This window comes from Calidris pugnax, unplaced genomic scaffold, assembly GCF_001431845.1.
Source record: "Calidris pugnax isolate Ruff unplaced genomic scaffold, ASM143184v1 scaffold133, whole genome shotgun sequence".
Classification (NCBI taxonomy): Eukaryota; Metazoa; Chordata; class Aves; order Charadriiformes; family Scolopacidae; genus Calidris; species Calidris pugnax.
In genome coordinates, this window is record NW_015090977.1 from 6,482,124 (window position 1) to 6,500,381 (window position 18,258).

The 18,258-nt window shown below is 51.1% G+C and overlaps 1 protein-coding gene across 4 annotated transcripts in view; it reads left to right on the forward strand.

The window, feature by feature from the left end:
- The window catches only part of GTF2IRD1 (GTF2I repeat domain containing 1), a 62,769-nt gene that overhangs the window by 33,466 nt on the left and 11,045 nt on the right, over window positions 1–18,258 (forward strand). For all 4 annotated transcript variants that reach the window (XM_014953351.1, XM_014953349.1, XM_014953352.1 and 1 more), the window contains exons 12-22: window positions 4,342–4,379; window positions 5,672–5,752; window positions 7,433–7,522; window positions 8,046–8,105; window positions 8,541–8,606; window positions 9,287–9,470; window positions 10,725–10,783; window positions 10,972–11,037; window positions 11,864–11,947; window positions 13,064–13,247; window positions 14,013–14,041. In XM_014953351.1, the coding sequence (XP_014808837.1) occupies window positions 4,342–4,379; window positions 5,672–5,752; window positions 7,433–7,522; window positions 8,046–8,105; window positions 8,541–8,606; window positions 9,287–9,470; window positions 10,725–10,783; window positions 10,972–11,037; window positions 11,864–11,947; window positions 13,064–13,247; window positions 14,013–14,041 (941 nt within the window). The remainder of the gene's footprint in view (window positions 1–4,341; window positions 4,380–5,671; window positions 5,753–7,432; window positions 7,523–8,045; window positions 8,106–8,540; window positions 8,607–9,286; window positions 9,471–10,724; window positions 10,784–10,971; window positions 11,038–11,863; window positions 11,948–13,063; window positions 13,248–14,012; window positions 14,042–18,258) is intronic.

An 18,258-nucleotide genomic window follows, 5' to 3' on the forward strand; every position in this document is an offset into this window, starting at 1 on the left:
CGGGTGGGGGAGGGTGCTGAGCACCCTGTCCTTTTGGGAGCCCAAATAGCAAAGTTTGGAATCATTGATTTTGTACAAAACTGATGAAATCGGGGCCGTGCCTGGGCAGGCTGGGATTATCTGTGGGAGCAATCTCCGGTGTTAAAGCATGGCCTAAGGATTCACCCTCAGCCAGCAGCATAACACAACATCCTGCTAATTAAGCGTTACTTGTTTATAAAGCTCACAGGGAGACTCATAGTGGATTAACAGATGTTTTAATAAAGGCGGGGTGATAGAGTTCAGCAGGGCAGGAGGCTTTTTATGAGACTACCTGTTTCTGGTACAACCGTGCCACGGTCTAGACTGACCCGTAACTTGCTGGCAGTGCCTATGGAGCATATAACACTGCTTTCCAACCCATGCTGGGAGATCCAGAAGGTATTTTTCTTTATGTAGCCCAAATTTCCTTCATTTTTGCTTCAGCTGGTCAGAAGCAAGGTGATGTTTAGCCCCAACGTTTACCTTTAGTATCACTTTAAATAAGAGAAGTGGGGCAGGAGTTCATAGCAGCGTAACTGGTGCTCACGGGTGAGGCTGTACCTATAAATACTTAAAGGGTGGCTGTCAAGTGTAACTGGTGCTCGCGGGTGAGGCTGTACCTATAAATACTTGATGGGTGGGTGTCAAGAGGATGGGGCCAGGCTTTTTTCAGCGGTACCCAGGGACAGGACAAGAAGAAATGGGCACAAACTTGTACATAAGAAGTTCCATCTAAACATGAGGAGGAAGTTTTTCACTTTGAGGGTGGCAGAGCCCTGGAACAGGCTGCCCAGAGAGGTGGTGGAGTCTCCTTCTCTGGAGACATTCAAACCCACCCTTGGACATGTTCCTGTGCAACCTGCTCTGGGTGGACCTGCTCTGGCAGGGGGTTGGACTAGATGATCTCCAGAGGTCCTTTCCAACCCCAGATCATTCTGTGATTCTGTGAGCCTGTTCCCAGCCTTGCCCAGCACAGACAGCTCGGTCACGGATGGGTTTACAAGCAGCAAAATGAGCTTTGCTGGGATGTCCATCCACACAGCAAGGACTCCTCAGCCTCTCTGGCACAAAGTCCCACCACCTGGTGCTGGCACCTCCACCAGCTGGGGCTGTGGATGTGCTGAGGGGTCGGTAACTTCTGCCCTGTCTCCTCCATGGCATGTGTGGGGTTCCTTTCCCTCCTTGGCTCTTCGTTGACATGAACCCACAACAGGTTGGTGTCTCCTTCTGGTTCTCCCCAGTGCTGATTCAAGTTTGTTCACTTGGATATGGCTGGCATGTGCCCCTAAAACCGTACTTGCCCCAGGTGGGTGAACGAGCTGCACTGGCAGGGTTAGAGCAGGCAGCTATGCTGAGCACTGAAATCTCGCCGCTTCAGAGGGCAGAGACCTCTCAAGCTTCCCAGTCCACGGGGCTGACATTTGTTCCCCAGCCCTCTGGGTACCTCCAGCTTCACAGGAGGCTTTGGGAGTGGTTTTACCCCATGGGGTTGGGGTGGCTCTTGCACAACCGTGCCTCCCCACCACTGTGGGACACTACTGTGTCCCTTCCCAGGCTTCAGTTTGCTAAATGGAAGAAGCCACATTCTTCTCATCCTCTTCTCCACCAGGGATGGGGTGCCCGGAGCACCCATGGATGTCACTCATGCCCCATGCTACACCACAGTGACATTGCCTGCACCTTACAGAGGCTGGCCACACTTCCTTGTACTGTTGGTTGTGGGTGCAAGGACCTCTGATGTGAGGCAGAGTCAACCATGGGCACAGGAAGGGGGTTAAGATGATGGCTGGTTGGGTTGGGTTGGACGCACCAGGTCTCTGTGGGTGACGTTGATTTGCTCTGTGCTTTGATATGGCACATGGGTTGGAATGGTCGGTGCTCAGCGTGTAGGTGTCACCCTCAAAGGACAGCAACCCCAAATGCTGTGCTGGTGAAGGAGGCTGCCTTTGGGCACCCATGCCTGGGCTGGCTGAGTCACTCCGGCACCTTTCATCAGCGGTGCGCTCAGCGCGCCGGGTGAGTCAGCCTTTCCCAGCTATTTAAAACGGGTTGGAGGAATCACACCCCACGAGTGTCTGTTTCTCTTCCCGACTCCGGATGAGAGCTCGGGCTGGAGACATCCGTGGTGGGAACTCAGCCGGGCTGGGTCCCAGCCTGAGGTGCTTCACTGGCGTTACGGGGAATTCAACTTGAATCTCCAGGATTCCCAGCTAAAGCTCAGCTGGTTTGTAAACCCATTTCTCAGCCAGCTCTCGATTGCTCTCTGCACCTTGCTGAATCGCTCCGTGTCTGGAGGCGTTCAGACTTGGGGAGTGGCAGAGCATCCGTTGCGCGCTGGATGCCAGGGGAAACGGTGATGCTTCAAATACCGCTGGCCTCAGCACGCTGCGGGGCTGAAACCTGGCCCGAGGCTTCTCATTTTCCCCTTCATTTGTTAACATTTGCAATTAAGGACACTTTTAATTTTTGCCGCAGAAGATCTCGCTGTGCAGTTAAATCGGTGTGATGGAAACAAGGAGGTGGAAGGACAGGATGTTAGGGATTGCCGAGCTGGTTTCTGCAGAGCAATAGGGAGATAATCAGCTGACGTGTGTCTGTGGGTGCGTGCCAACGGGGTGGGAGCTGAGGTTTGTCACTGCAGAGCCCCGAGGGCAGCTCGTGGTCTCCATACTGTCCTCACCGATGCTGTGCCATCCCTGTCTCACCTGGCACACTCCAGCTGTGGGCCAGGTAGGGCTTGCACGGTGCAGTAAAGCTGCTTTAGAAGACCCTATAGAGAAAAAATTGGGTTTTTAGGGTTGGTTTGTACCCAGGTGGATTCAGATCACCCTCCCCGTGGTGATGCTGTGATGGCCAGGCCAACCACCTTCTGCTGGTGTGAATCAGCCACAACCTGAAGATCATCCTGGGGTTCCTTTCAAATTTATCCTAGCTGTGTGTACTGTGATTATATACATGCCTTGTTCCTAATTTCTGCTCTGTGTGTGCATGTTGAATCAGGCCATGGACCCCGAGCTTCATGTGCACCTCTGGTTACCAAGGGAATCATGAGCTGCAGTGGTGGTGCACAGCTTGCTTTACCTTCTGCAAGGGTGATCTTAAATCTCCCAATGCATTGATAACACCTATCTGCAGGAAAAAAATACGTGGGTATTCAAATCCCACTTTGGTCTTCCTGCGAATGAGGAAATTGAGTTCCCTGATAGGAGCAGAGCATTTCCATAGCAGTGGTCCACCCAGGTCAGAGTCCATTACCAGGGAAAGGGCAGTGCCAGATAGAAGGGCCAGACACCATGGGAGGTAACACATTCCCCAGGGAGCCCTTCTCCCAAATTTCCCTTGGGAAAGGCTGCATTTGACCAGAAGTGGGAGAGTTTAAAACCCTTCCCAAGGCTCCTAGGTAATACGTACAGCACTTTCTAGACCAGAGATCCCTTTTATCCAGACCACGTTTAGGAACAACATTTCAAGAGCTCTCCTGGCTTCCTTTGTGTTGTCCATAGTTTGTTCTGCTGACGCTGCTGAGTGGTTTAGGCGAGCGAGGAGTGCTTTTCAACATCCCCCCGGAGCCAACAGGGAAGTGGTGCTGGCTCAGGAGGGTTTTCCTTCCTCCTGAAGGACCAGCGTTGTGGAGGAGTGTGCTTTCCAGTGCTGTTCCTCAGATCATTCACTGCCAAAGCGCCGTGGTTGTTCTTGTTTAAGAAGGAGAGAGACAGAAAGCAAATGCGTCCCGAGAATGCAAAGTAATCTCATTTGGATGCTGAACACCTTGGGTAAATTCCTTAGCATGCAAAGTTAACTGTAGACCCAAAGTTTGGGATAGCGCCCAGTTTTCAGGGGAGAAAAGCTTTGGGCAGAATAAATATTTACTAAATCAATTGACTTTTTTCCTTTCTCCCTATTTGCTTTAGCTCCATGAGTAACCACATTGTAATGATACTTTATGCACTGCTCTCTGCCACAAAGAGATGGAGTCGACCAGGTTTCGAGCTTAAAACCCCTCTCTTGCTTTCAGGCACTCTCTGCTGTGGTTACATCCATCAGTGTCTAGTGGCTGGGCTGATGCAGGGGCAGAATTTGGGAGCAGGGCTTGGTTGCAGAGAAATCCACAGACCAGGGTTTTCCTTTCTAGCCACCGATGCCGTGCTGCTGCTGGGACCATGGGTACGGTGTCCCCAGGGACCCCTCCACAGCCCTTGCCTGGCATCACAGGGGGCTTTCCCCTTCCCACCAGGATCAGTCCTACCCAACATTGCTGGGATTTAAGCTCTCTCTTTGGTTGCTCCATTACCTCCTCTCTTGTCTGCCTTTGCTTTCCAGGTCCGAGAAGTGTAGTGTTTCTGAAAGCTGTGAACCAGGTGAGGAATAACTAGTTTTTTCTTGCAAAATAGTGATATTGGTGGAGGGGGCGGCACTAGAGAAAGCTGCTGGCAACATAACTTGGATGTGTGGCAGCAGTTGCCTGGTTGCCCCACGGGGCAGTTCTCTCAGGATTTTATCCCCATTTGATAGATGCAGAGATGAAGGGTCTTACCCTGTGATCTCCAACTGGGTCCCAAAAGTGCATAAATTGACATTACAAGACTTAAGCATGCGCTTATAAAGCAATGTTTGAGTTCCTTTTTCTCTGGAAGCTGCCGGTGTTGGGTCACCAAGAAATCAGTGGTGTCAGTGCTCTGAGCACCACAAATGAGAAGGAAGTGCTTTTCCCCAGGTTTAGGGGGTTGGATCCATTGAAATGCCACGCTGAGCCTTGCTGTCCTGCCCACCCAAGCTTCAGGTTGTGGCTCAGCCCTTGGCAGCTGAGGTCCCACCCTAAATGAGGAAATTTATCTGGAGATAAGAGGCACCTGGGCTGGCCCACCTAGCATGAGCTCCCATCTGGCAGGGTTCAAACCGTGCTGAATTTTGCTGGGGTTCAGCTGGTCATGCCCTGATGTGATGCAGCTGTGATTGGTCCTCCCAGAGCACAGGTCTGCAGAGGGGCTTGTCCCAAACATGAGTTTAGGAGCATTAAAAACGCCAGGGAACCCCTATTGGAGATGGCTCCTCCTGCATCCCCACCAATGCTTGTTGGTGACCCAGCTCATTTTAAGTGAAGAAAGCCAGCAAATGAGCAAATAACAAGGGCTGGTGGCCAGTTTGAGGGCATCAACACCTCCTGCCAGCCGAGCTGTTTGCAGAGGCCATGCCCACAGATGTCCTTTGGGTTCCTCCATGCCGTGGGCTTGATGCCAGTGGGCCACTTGGCCAAAGCCTTGCTGCTGGGGGATGCTCAGCTGGCACTGAAGTTGTGGCCAGCCACGGTTTCCCTGCCCACGTTGGTGGGCAGATGCAGCATCTCTGGTTCCTGTTGGAGATTGCTTTTTCGTTGACTTTCCCTTTTAGGTACCTCAGGAGAGCTGGGTGGGATCAGGCAGATCAAAATCGAGCCGGATGAGCTGGACATCGTGCCCACAGACGTCCTTTGGGTACCTCCATGCCGTGGGCTTGATGCCAGTGGGCCACTTGGCCAAAGCCTTGTTGCTGGGGGATGCTCAGCTGGCACTGAAGTTGTGGCCAGCCACGGTTTCCCTGCCCACGTTGGTGGGCAGATGCAGCTTCTCTGGTTCCTGTTGGAGATTGCTTTTTCGTTGACTTTCCCTTTTAGGTACCTCAGGAGAGCTGGGTGGGATCAGGCAGATCAAAATCGAGCCGGATGAGCTGGACATCATCCAGATCACCGTGCCAGGTAGGTGCTGGGGTACTGGCTGCGTGGCATCTCAGCATGTTGCTTTGAGGAGTTTGTGGAGTATCTCTGAGTGTGGAAGGTCCCCCTGTGCACTGGTCTTTCTTCACTGAAGGTCATACTAAGGGTCATATCAGGAATCAGTGGGTTTCCTGGTGGTAGTGCAGGGTGTTTTAGGGCTTGCTCTTGTTTCTCCTTCTCCTCCATCACTTTTCTATGTTGCCTTTGGAGAAAGCAAGCCTGGTTTGCTGCTTTCCCTCACTTGCAAACTTGGAGGATCCCAGGTATCAAGTGCAGGATGCTTTTGATGAAGTACTTAATTTAGAAAACCATCCTGGTTATGAAGAGTTTGTAAGAGCAGGTTTAATGTTAAGCACATGTTGAAAACATGTTGGAATTGGTGATGCTGCTGCATTTCCCCACATTTTTGCCCCGAGAGATCAGCGATGGGTGGTGATGGAGACGAGCAGTTGGGTGCTTGAGGGGCAGCCGGGAGAGTCGATTTTCACATACCCTGACCTGGATAGCACACCAAATGCTAGGATGATCCTCAGGGTTTAATGAGTGGATAGTTAGCACTTTGCATTTTCAGTGTGCTTTACAAACATTAATTAATAATCTCACCAGAATGAGGGCAGCAACAGGACAGCGACACCGGGGCCAGCAGTGACGCCCTGCTCTGCCGTGCCAGTGCAATCTCTGTTGCACCCAGCATTCCCCTGAATACAGTGATAACTGGGGAGTTGCTCCAGGATTATCACAGAGTGGACTTAATGTACGATAAATACAGGGGAAGGAGAAGGCACAATGTATAGCAGTAGATCAAACATTTTAATTTTCAACTTGGCTGCTAATGGAAGAGAAGAAAGCTAATACGTGGCGAGCTGGTGGTGTGTGTGAGGAGGAGGAGGAGGTGTTATCACTTCTCTGGTGCCGGGCAGATCACGCTTCAAGTCCAGAGTCCACCTTTTCTTAGCTTATTTGAAGATTGAGTTCAATCAGAGGGAGTACAGCTGAGGGCAAGGAGGAGGATTAATAGAAAAGAGATGCTCACCTACAGGGGGAAATTGATGAAATTTGGATTATTTATCCTGGGAGGTGATGATTAAGAAGTGACCCGAGTAAAGTATTTAAACTAGCTGAAGGTTTATTTGAAGCTAAATTTGGATAGCTTTTTGAGGGCATCAGGGAGCCCAGCATTAGGAGAGACAGGTTTAAATGAAGAGGTCATACAGATTACGTAAGGGAAACCCAAGGAGGTGTGATTTTGGGGAGGAGGGCCTTTTAAGTGGAATACTTTTCCCATGGTGGAGTAGCTAAGTCAAGCAGCATTAAGTTTTTAAGCCAAAATTGAGTGTCTAGGTGGAATTAAACCAAATAAATCATTTTGAACTATGTTTGCTCTTCAACTTCTGTGGGGGTTAGGAAGAAACTTCTGCTCCTTTCTGCTGGGCTGTGAGGTCGGGTGTGTTTCAGGGATGAGCTCTGGGTTTTCCTGGGGAGGAAGAGGGCAGATGCACGCCGGGAGTGACTCCTGGTGTGGGGCTGTGGTGTGGGGGGTTCCCAGGCGCTGGGGGGCCTTCGCTCAGCCCTTGCTGATGGGCCAGGACCCTTTGAACCTTGTTTTGGGGACGGTGCCCCTGTCACTGAAATAAAAAGCTTCCTGTGGGGTTTTGTCCACAGACCGATCGCCTGGTTCGGATGAGATGCACGACCCAGTGCCCACGCACATGGCCTCGGAGGAGTCGAACTACATCCTAGAAACAGTGGCAGGTACCAGAAACGAAGGACCTGGGAGACTGCACGGGGGCACGGGAGCTCCTTCCTGGGTCAGAAACGAGCAAACACCATTTATGAGCCAAGGTGATGGAGCTGGGACCTGCTTCCAGAGCCGTGGCCTCAACCAGGCCATCTGGGACCTCTGATAGACAAACTGTGGTGGCTTTTCCCAGCTCCTTTCCAGCCCCACGTTACTGCAAACTCTCTGCCCAGCTCATGACTGGGATTTTACCCTGGGGGATTGGTGCCAGCGCTGCGGCTGCCCTCGCTCATGCCAAGTGGTGGGTCTTGCCTCCCCAGAAAGCCCATGCCAAAGTGTGGGAAGACCTCTTAGATGTAGATGATGGGTTTATCCCACTTATGCAGCTCCTGGAATGATGCTGCCAGCCTGAGCCTGTACTGGGATGCGTGCTCACAGTTTAGTGAGTGGAGGGGGAGGTTGGGTAACTGTGGAGGACCCAGAGACCTCCTGGTTTGGCTGGCACTGGCCATGGCTAACTCTCCTCTTCTTTGGCAGGGACAGAGAAGGGGCCCAGCGAGGAGTCACGCCATGAAGAAAAGCAGATGGAGGGATCAGGTGAGTGTATGATGAACCCCAAGCATCGCCTGGTAATTGCAAGTTTTTGGAAGGATGGATGAACACAGATGTATTTTGGGTTGGGTTTTCTGGGCTTCCTACCTCATCATTCAGCTTTGGAAAAGCTCAGCGCAGAAGAGCACAGCCATGTTCCTGGGCTTTGTCCTCCCCTCTCTTGCCCAGATTTACTTTTTAGCCTATTTTTTTCCTCCTTGCTGCTAGCACAGCTCTGTGGTGGGTTCATCCCTGCCCTTCCTCACTTGGGAATGAGCTTGGAGGCAGGTGCCAGAGGACTGGCACCGATTTGGGAGGCGTGAAGAGCACGCAGCCAGCTCTGCTGGAGGTCAGGGGCTGCTCACCTGCACTGTGCATTGTTTTCCTCAGAGGCAGCTGGTTTCTCAGAGATTTTCTCTCATTTTTTTCTCTTCTTTGCAGATGGTATAGGGGACGTTTTAAGTCATTTGAGGAAACAAGTTGAAATTTTGTTCAACACGAGATACGGTAAGATGGTCATTAACACACGTTCATCATGCCAAGTGCCGGCTTCTGCCGTGGGGAGCTCCTAATTGCTCAGAAATGTCACCTACCATTTCCAAACCAGCAGCTGAGTAAAGGTGCAATCTAATTTGTTCATTTGCTGTCTGCTGGGCATTTGAAATCTCCCCGGGCCTTGTTATTGCAGCTCTTCCCCTTCGTTTCCTCGATGCCTTTTTGCTGGCTGCAGCCCAGGAATCGCTGCCGTGACCTTCAGCCTTCCTCCTGCAGAGGGAAGGACCAAAGTGTTTTCCCCATCATCACTTTTTTGAAATATCAGAGAGGGTTTTCCACCCCAGGGGGATGTGGCATGGCCCAGGAAGTCTGGTGGAACCCCAGCGCCGGGGGCTGGCACTCAGCATGCTCTGCTCACCCCTTTTTAGAAAGGTTGTTTAACCCAGAAAAAATCCAAGCGCATTTTGAGAGCTGGCAGAAAGTTTTTACTGCTGGCAGGACCAGAAGATGTGGCTCTGCCTGGAAGTCCCCAAAAGCTTGGGGCAGAGCTGAGCTGTGGCCCTTGGGCTGCCAGAGCCCATCATGACTGGGGGGAGTGGAGATGGGCCAGGATGCTCTTGGGCAGGGTTGGGCAGTGGGGATGCAGCTGCTTTGACCCAACATCAAACTAACGAGATTTGGTCCTCACACAGCGAAAGCCATAGGAATATCAGAGCCTGTCAAAGTTCCCTACTCCAAGTTCCTGATGTATCCCGAGGACTTGTTTGTCGTGGGCTTGCCAGAGGGCATCCTGCTGCGGCGCCCCAACTGCTTTGGGATTGCCAAGCTGAAGAAGATCCTGCAAGCGAGCAACAACATCCAGTTTGTCATTAAAAGGTAAGGCAGGGGCAGCAGCTGTCCCTTGTCTCTGTTACTGCTCAGGGCTCTGGCTGTTGTGCAGTGTCCTGGGGAACATCCATCACTTGGTCGCCTTCAATAAATTTGCTTGATGAGAAGCAATCAAGGGTTGTTGCCTTGTTGGAGCCATCCCTGAGAAGCAGCATCTTTCCCTCGATGTCTTTTGGGGCAAAGATTTGGTCACAGCAGCAGGGAGCACCCAAGGGTGGATGAGAGGAGCCAAAGCCTTTAACCTTCAGGGTGCTCAGGCATGGGGCAAGGAGAGGGGCTGGGAGCCCCAGAGGGTTTTCTTACTGGAAGCAGCTCTGTCCCCCAGTCTCAGTGGGATGCATCAGGGAAGATGCTATCCTTGCTCTGGAGAGCAGGGAGGACCTGGGGGGGCAGAGCTGTGAAAAGCCAAGACTGATGTAACACAACAGCATTGCCCTGAAAGAGGGAACAGACCCAGCAGAGATGGATTTTTAAAATGTCTTTAGGTATTTTGGGGGGTTTCTCACCCAAATGCTGACTCAGCCTCCCTTGCAGAGGAGAGAGATGATGCGACCAGTGAAAGTGGGTGGCTGAAACGGAAAATAAACATTGGGAGCACAGAGAATTTTGTGGTGTCAGACCAGCAGCTCCCAGACCAGCCCAACCATGCTTTGAGGTTTTCTCCTGTCCTTATCCCAGACCCATTTCTCTGTAGCGCAGTTTCAGTGCGGCTCATAACAAGCCCCTCGTAACTACCACCTTGCCGTGCAGTTTTAGCACTAGAGACCCAAGTGACAATTTTTGGGGCCACCTTTATGTTGAAAGGAGCCATGTGCAGCTTCTCCCATCCCTGAGAAACACGCAGGACCGTGTCTCCTGGAAGTCTATAGCTGCTGAGTTAAGCTGCTCAGCCATGGCCAGCTTAATCTCATCCTGGGGAGCATCATAGCAGCTCAGTAAAGAATCTGTCAGCATGAAAAGGACTTCCAAAGTTCCCCCGCTGCATTGCAGGAGCTTTAAAATTGTGTTAAGCAGACACAGGTAGTGGTTTGTGGCCGAAGGTGTGTTGTCCCCGGAGGATGTGGCCTTGAGCAACCTGCTCTAGTGGGAGGTGTCCCTGCCCATGGCAGGGGGGTTGGAACTAGATGATCTTTGAGGTCCCTTCCAACCCAAACCAGTCTATGATTCTATGATGCTGGAGCAGCGGGGTGTCGCTGACTGGGGTAGCTCATCACATGCCCTCTGCTTCTTGCTGTTTTCCAGACCGGAGCTGCTGGCGGAGGGGGTGAAGGAGCCGGCGTCGGACAGCCCGGCAGCCAAAGGTAGGCTGCGAGACGCCCGGCAGCCGGGCCGTTAAGGACTAGGTAGGAGAGGAGTGAGAGCGTTTTCCTACAGCTCGTCTCTTGCCTTCCCTCCCCACCTCGTATTTTTTGGTTGGAAACCCCTTCTTGTGCATCCCCTTCGACAGCACCACCACAAATCCTAATTCCTCTTGTGTCCCCTGTCTCAGCCACCAATGAGAGGGAATCGAGCGAGGCGCTGCTGGAGGACGCCGTGAAGAGACAGGGATTTCAAGGTGAGGGCCTGGAGGCATCTGGGGGGGGCGTTTGAGGCAGAGTTCCTGGCCTGTTGTGGGGGCTGTGTAGAGCAAAGATACGGGAAGGGAGCGATGTGGGGTGTCGGGGATGGATGGGTGGGCAGGAGGGGAGGGAGAGGAGAGGGAGAAGTGGGGTGAAAGGATGGGAAGGACAGACAACCAGAAGACAAGACGCACAGCCAGCATAGGCAGTCCCATAGGTCCAAGGAAGAGAGGCTTGAAGCACTTTGGATGATGCCCTAATTAACCAGCTTTGCTTATCTTGCCGTCTGACCTTGTGAGATGCATAATTAAGTCTTGTAAGCCTTGGAGTTTGCCTTTTCTGGGGCTTTTTCCACCTGGGTGATGTTTGGATAAACGCCGCTCCCGTCCAGTCCGTGGTGGCTCCCTCAGGGAAGGGAGCAATGGTGAGAAGCTCATGGGCTGGAGAAGCAAGTGCTGCCCTGCTTGAGTGTCCCTCTTCCTCGGGCCACAGGGACCTTCGAGGGTTTGCAGGGAGGGACAGAGGTTTTTCAAAGGCTTTGGCTTTTCGGAGAGGTTTTGGAGTGTGTTTTATTTTAACGCCGGTAATTATTGCAACTGAATCTTCGTTTCATGCGGCTTTTATTCTTAGCAAACAGGCGGGGGAAAAAAAAAAACATATTTCTGTTTAGATTATTTTTAAGGACTTTGAATGGGCCACTCCAGAGATTAGCTAATTGCAAGATAAGGACTTTCCTATAATTAGAAAATGGCATTACTTAAAAGTCACAGAGTGCCTTTTAATTTACCAGCAGAAGTCCATAATTGTTTCTTTATTTTACAGAAAATTATGATGCCAGGCTTTCCAGAATAGACATCGCTAACACGCTGCGGGAACAAGTCCAGGACCTGTTCAATAAGAAATACGGTGAGAAACCAGGGTGGGAGTGGGTTTTATTCCCCCTTAGGCCTCACAGATTTTTTTTTGCTCCCCTCTCCTCACGATTCCTCCTTCCCAGGTGCTTGCTTTGGCCTCGCCCTTGAGCGACTGGCACCTTGTGGGGATGGGGAGGGAACGGTGGGTCTGGGAATCAGTGCTCTTTGCTGCAGGCACTCACTGTGTGGGCAGCTCTTGGGGGAGCCCCTGATGGGGAGTGTGCCCCAGCCCTTCCCACTGCCTGCCCTCGCTGGCCATGCTTTGATTTTTCTTTTAACCCCCCTCTCTGTGAAGAACAATGATGGTAAATTCATTACTGGGGAATTGCAGAGCTGTGGGAGCACTGGGGCTGGTGGGAGGTTGGGAAGGGATTAAGGAGAGGCCACAGCAAGCACTCGCAGGAGTGTTTGGGAATGAGGATGCTGCTCCTCCTGTCCCCAGGGCACCCACCCGGGTTCTGCAGGGCCCTCCCATGGCCCCCCCGCCCCAGCATCTGTTCTTCATCCAGCAAGGCAGGGAAATGCTGCTGTCCCCATTTTCTGGGCAGGGGTAAGACTTGTGCAGGTTCTCAGGTATCAGCAAGAGTGATGACTCACAAGAAGATGCATAGCCTTGGTCCTGCAGCCAAGGAGCCAGAGATGGAACATGCCTATGGACTTATCTCCAAATAATGTCCCAAAGCAAAGAGCAGCAGCTTTCATTCCTCTCATCTTGTTGTGTGGGCATCACAGAACCATAGAATGGTTTGGGTTGGAAGGGACCTTAAAGATCATCGAGTTCCAACTCCCCTGCCCTGGGCAGGGACACCTCCCACCAGACCAGGTTGCTCAAAGCCCCATCCAACTTGGCCTTGAACACCTCCAAGGAAGGGGCATGCCCTAGGAAAGAGCCATCATCGCACGGAGCAGTGTCTCTCCTTGGCTCCACCAGCTCTGCTGCGTGGTCGTGGCTGCCTTGGGACCCCCCCAAATCCCATCGTGGAGGCAGCCTGAAAATGTTGGTCCTAATGCTTGATGTGGTGCTTTGCAGAGCTGGGGATGGAGCCAGGGACGCTGTAGAAATGGCATATCTGGTGTCCCACTCACTTACCACTTGCTTCTCTCCCAGGTGAGGCCTTGGGTATTAAATACCCCGTGCAAGTGCCATACAAGCGGATCAAGAGCAATCCGGGGTCGGTGATTATAGAGGGGCTGCCCCCCGGGATCCCCTTCAGGAAGCCGTGCACCTTTGGCTCGCAGAACCTGGAGAGGATATTGGCCGTGGCTGATAAGATCAAGTTCACCGTGACGAGGTACGTAGTGAGAGGTGTCCACCAGCCAGGAGGGACCCCACCTAAATGCACCCCCCAGTTCTGCCAGCCCCACTGGGCAGGGCTGTAAATACTATAAACGCCTCCAGCCCCCAAGGCAGCAATTAAGTTGGCAGCTAATGGTTCAACAGAAAGGAGGGGACCATAAAATAGAGACTCCTGCTCTTTCCTCCTGTCCGCTGCCCAGGAAGGTGGTGGGGAAGGTATCGGTGGGAGGAAATGTGACACTTGGTGCAATGGATGCATGGGCAGAGAAATCCCAGCCCCTTTTCTAGCTGGCTTGAGATAGGAGAGACATTGATCGGTTTATAGCCGGTGAAACGCAGTGCTCAGGGCCCCACAGCACGTGGAGAGGCACCAGCTGTCCATGGGGGCTCCTGCAGGTTTTGCAGCCGAATGGGATGGACACAAGCGGGGAGGGCAAAGGGACTTCATCACTGTAAGGTGAGACAGGGGAAAAACAGGTTTTAAGAGTGCCTCCATCAACGTGTTGCTGGGCCACACTGTCTTTCTTCTTACTGACATGGCCCATGCTGCTCTGAGCAGGGTGTGTGTCCCCAGGGACTGCAGGGACCCTGTCCCTGTCCCTGCAGAGCTCCTGCCAGTCCCACACAAGTCGTGGCAGAGTGTGAGAGGGACAGCCTGATCCCTGACCCTCCCCAGGCCACAGCAGGATGCTCGGTCCAGGCATGTTGGCTTCCCAGTGGCATTTCATTTTAAATCTCCTTTTTTCCTTATTTTTTACAGGCCTTTCCAAGGACTCATCCCCAAACCCGGTAAGAGACGATGCCTTTTTGCCTAAGCAACGCATTGGCCAAGTGCTTAGTGGTGGCCAGGGGGTTGTAAGCAGTGGATGGCGAGCAATAATTTTATCAGCTGGAGAAAGGCTGCCCCTGACCTCACTTTCCTGGGCTTCCCACTTGGGTTTTGTTATTGTTTGGTGCGTTTGCTGAAGTTCCCCTGACAGAGACAGCTGGTCTCAGCGTCACCCATCAGTTCTGCTGCTGTTGCCTTGAAATGATGGCATTTTTCAAGAGTTAAACTAGGGTGGGGATCTGCATTCTGTATTTAAGAAAGCACCCGCATTTTTATGCATTTTCTTAAAATAACTAAGTGTTGCAATGAGCTGGCAGGTTTGGAGGCAAGGGAGGGTCACGGGAAGGGAGTGATTAACCACAGGGTCCTCATTGGGCTGCAGCAGCCTGGCAGGGAAAGCCCTCACCAGCTGGAGAGTATCCCACATGTGGAAACAGTGGGGGAGATGTGGGAGAGGGGAGGATGGGGTGTCCTGGGTGCACTCTGTACCCAGAAACCACCACCCTGGAGCCACCTCCTTCCCCACATCACTGTGGTAGCTCTGTCTCTCGCTTCTAGGCTGCCCAGAAAAGCGAGCGGCTGTCAGAAACACGGGTAAAAACCTGTCTCAGTTCTAAATGTCTGTAATTATAACTGTTGGAAGAGCACAGATGGGTGCAAAAAACGTTGTCGTCTTTATTGATGGCTTCTCATTTCCTTGGCCAGCCGCCATGGGGATGGCACAATTTAGGGAAGACAAATATGACAGAGTCAAAAACATTTATATGCCCTCATTGGGAAGAGCAAAAAGGTGTTAGACACCCGGGGGGGGCTGTAGCAAAAGGTGAGCTGTCTGAGACATTCAGTGCAGGGCATGGTCTGAGTGTCGACCCTCTGCATCCCTGTGTATGGCCTGGCCAAGTGATGGGGAGGTCCCCAGAGACCTCCACGCACCTTGGATTTAGGCTTCTTATCTTTCAGTCCTAAGCAGCAAGGTCCCGGCTCGCATCAGCTGCACCTGAAATGAGCCCTTGGTGAAATGCAGGATTTGCAGAACTCTGGTTTTTCGCAGAATTACATGGCTATAAAGCCAGAGTGAGCCGAGGATGTATCCGCTCCTCCAGCCGCATCTTGTCTTCCCGTTCCTCTGCCGTAATCGGTATAATTACGTTAAGAGACGCTGATCTGACACAAATCACACCATTAACAAAGGAGCACATCAGAAGGCAAATACTTCAACCTGCCAGCTGGCTTGGAAACGCAGCCTGATAGATAGAGATGTAGAGGAAATTGATTTTCTTTTTGATGCACAGCATTTTTTTTTCCCTCCTTCTCCAGCTGAACGCTCCCACCGTGGGCTAGCCCATGTGCAAACCCAAAGGTATATTTTATTCCGTGTATTGTGGTACCCGAGCAGGCTCAGGAGGAGGTCACAGCATCCCTGCTCTCCTCCAACAGCAGTTTTAAATAAGAGCAGTCACGGGTGAGGGGTTTTTCTTACTTGACATCTCAATTTGTTATAGACTATATTTCATATAGTTGCTAAATCTTTGGAGACAATTCCAGGACTTATAATTATTTTCTAGTAGTCATACTATGACTGAAATGTCTCCTTGAGGAAAAAAAGGCTGTTTGTGTTTTGCCCCCCAAAAATCCCCGTTGACAGCAATTAACCTCTCGTCTGCTTTCCCACCCCGTTACGCTGAAGTGGATGGTGGCAACGCAGTGGTACATTCACTGCCTTGGCTTTGATCGCTTTTCATCTGCCTTAACAAAATTAATGATTTCCAACTAGTCATAGATCATTAAAAATTTAAATTTAAGAGTGTTCTTTTTACCTCAATCTTGTGTAGTAAAGTCCTGCCATGTAAAATGAAGAGCAGCAGCAGAAGTGCGTGCTTGGCATTGAAACAAAAATCAATGAAAATCACTTTTCTTTCGCAGAGGAGCGTTAAATGAAAGCAATAGTTACTCCCAAGCAGGATGGCATTGCAAAGGCGTCTAAAAGCTGGAAAGCCCAGGAGATTACTGTTTAAATATAATGGAAGTTAACAGTTTTTGTGGATCATTTTGGCTAAAAATTACATGAAGAGTACGCATTTTAAGTGAAAGGGGAAATTTAACATCATTTTTTAAAAAAATAAATCACTCTAGGGTGATTTGAGTTGCCTTTGGGTTAAATTCTGGGCTTTAATTTGCCTTAAACAAGTTGCAAAGAGCATCCCAGATAACTACAGGGCTGGGGAGGGCTGCCCTCCTTATCTCTCTCTTTTAGGGACACCCATTTTTTAAGTGCGACGGAAACAGATAAAAGGATTTCAATATAATCTGAGCGCCTCACGCGCTTTTTTTTTCCTCAAGATAATCTGTAATTTCTCTGTTGAGATGGTATCTCCCCTCTAATGGGTCGCAGCTTGGGGGTGTGAGGCTGCCACCGCAGAGGCGGCTGGGTGGGGTGTGTGCCTGCAGGAATGCTGCTTGATGAAGAAGGTGGTTTTTGGGGGGGAAATGAGGCTGGTTTTAGGAAAAATAAATCTGGTGACCCCCCAGGGGAGGTCAGTGGCTGCCACCACCTTCCGCAGTGCAGATTTGCAGCTATTTTCAAGGTGGGATGATGTCCCCGAGGCCACCGGTGTCTCTGCCGTCACCTTACCTGCCTGGGCTCCCAGGGGCTGTCACCCAGGAGCACAACCCTCCTGGAATCCAGAGATTTTCCTTTTGATTTCCAGTTTCTTTTCTCCTCCCCGCTGGTCTCTGCTCTGTGAAAAAAAAAACCTTCAAACCCCCTTTTTGAAAGCAGAACGGTCTCTCGGCATCGTAACCGAAGCGGGAGAGCAGGGGTGAAGCTCCAGCGCTATAAACATAGCACTTTTCCTTTCTTTTCTTCTTTCCTCAGGCACAGAGATACAAAACAGGCTTAATTTGAGCCTTTGAAAAAAAAAAAAAGTAAAAAATCAAGCATAAGTAATCTAGCACACGCACAAAAAAATCTTTCTGTATGTTAATTTTTATGTGCTTTGATTGAAAATGTACACCAGCTCCATCTGTCCTATTCCCCAAACTCTCTACCACCCTGATAGATTATTTCCCATACTCCAATTAATAAAGTAGGGCAGGCAGTGTTCTTTAATTAAAAAACCCACACATCCAGGCATCCTTTTCATATTATATTTTTTTTTTTCTAATCACGCGATGAGCACAATCCTCCTCAAGACTTTGATGAGATGTGCCTCGCGTTGGAAACTCCTAGCAAGAGAAAAAGAGAAGAGGAAGGCGCTTGCTGGGGAGGTGATGGGAGCAGAGAACATCCAGCTCCATCACCATGTTGCTTTTCCAGGTCCATGTCCCTCTCCCTTCACCCCGCAGCCCCGATGTTTAACCCCCAGGGGAGCAGCTGGGTTATTTTTCCTTCTGATCCGCCTTCCTGTTACCCAGGGTGAATTATTTTTTAGTGTTCAGCTGGTTAGTGTTTCTAGTCCCAAGGTGGAGAATCGAGCAGGCAGTGTGAGTAGCTGCAGAGCTTCAAAGCCTGTTTTTAAGCATCTCCTCGATTTCAATCACCTTTTTCTTTGCCTATTTTTTGTCTCCTTTTCCTGCCTGCGTGGCAGCCTCGTGCCGATGAGAAGGCAGCGCCATCGCCCAGCTCATCCCAGCCCTTGTGTTTGCTTTACTTTTGCCTTTCCATGGTTCCCCACCAGCCTCAGATCCTGATGTGTCCTTCAGAGACCCCAAAACTCCCCGTTTTTCAGGGTGCTCATGGAGATGGGTCCAGCATTTCGGGATATCCTCCGTGCCATGCAGTGCAGCGGCCGTGAGCCTGCTGGGATGAGGCTGAGCAGCACATGTGGGTTACCAGGACAAGAAATTTTAATTATCTTTCTTAATCAGTGTGATTTCATAACAGCACCTTGAAATCTTCACCTGAAAGGCTGCCAATGCTGCCGAGCAAATGAAATGCCGCGCTGCCCTCCTTAAACTGTTTCTGATCCATGTTGGAAAGTTGCTGCTGTACCCTTCTCTTCCTCGCTGCCTGCTCCTGCCCGTGCTCTGCCTCCATTCTCCTTGTCCTCTAGGAGCTGTGCCAGGACCTTCTTCCCTCTTGGCTTGGCTTTCCCTGCACCGACGTGACCCATCTGCATCTCTTCCCCTTCGCATTGCATATTTCCCTAAACATTTTGCGTGGTGGGTGCTGCCCACA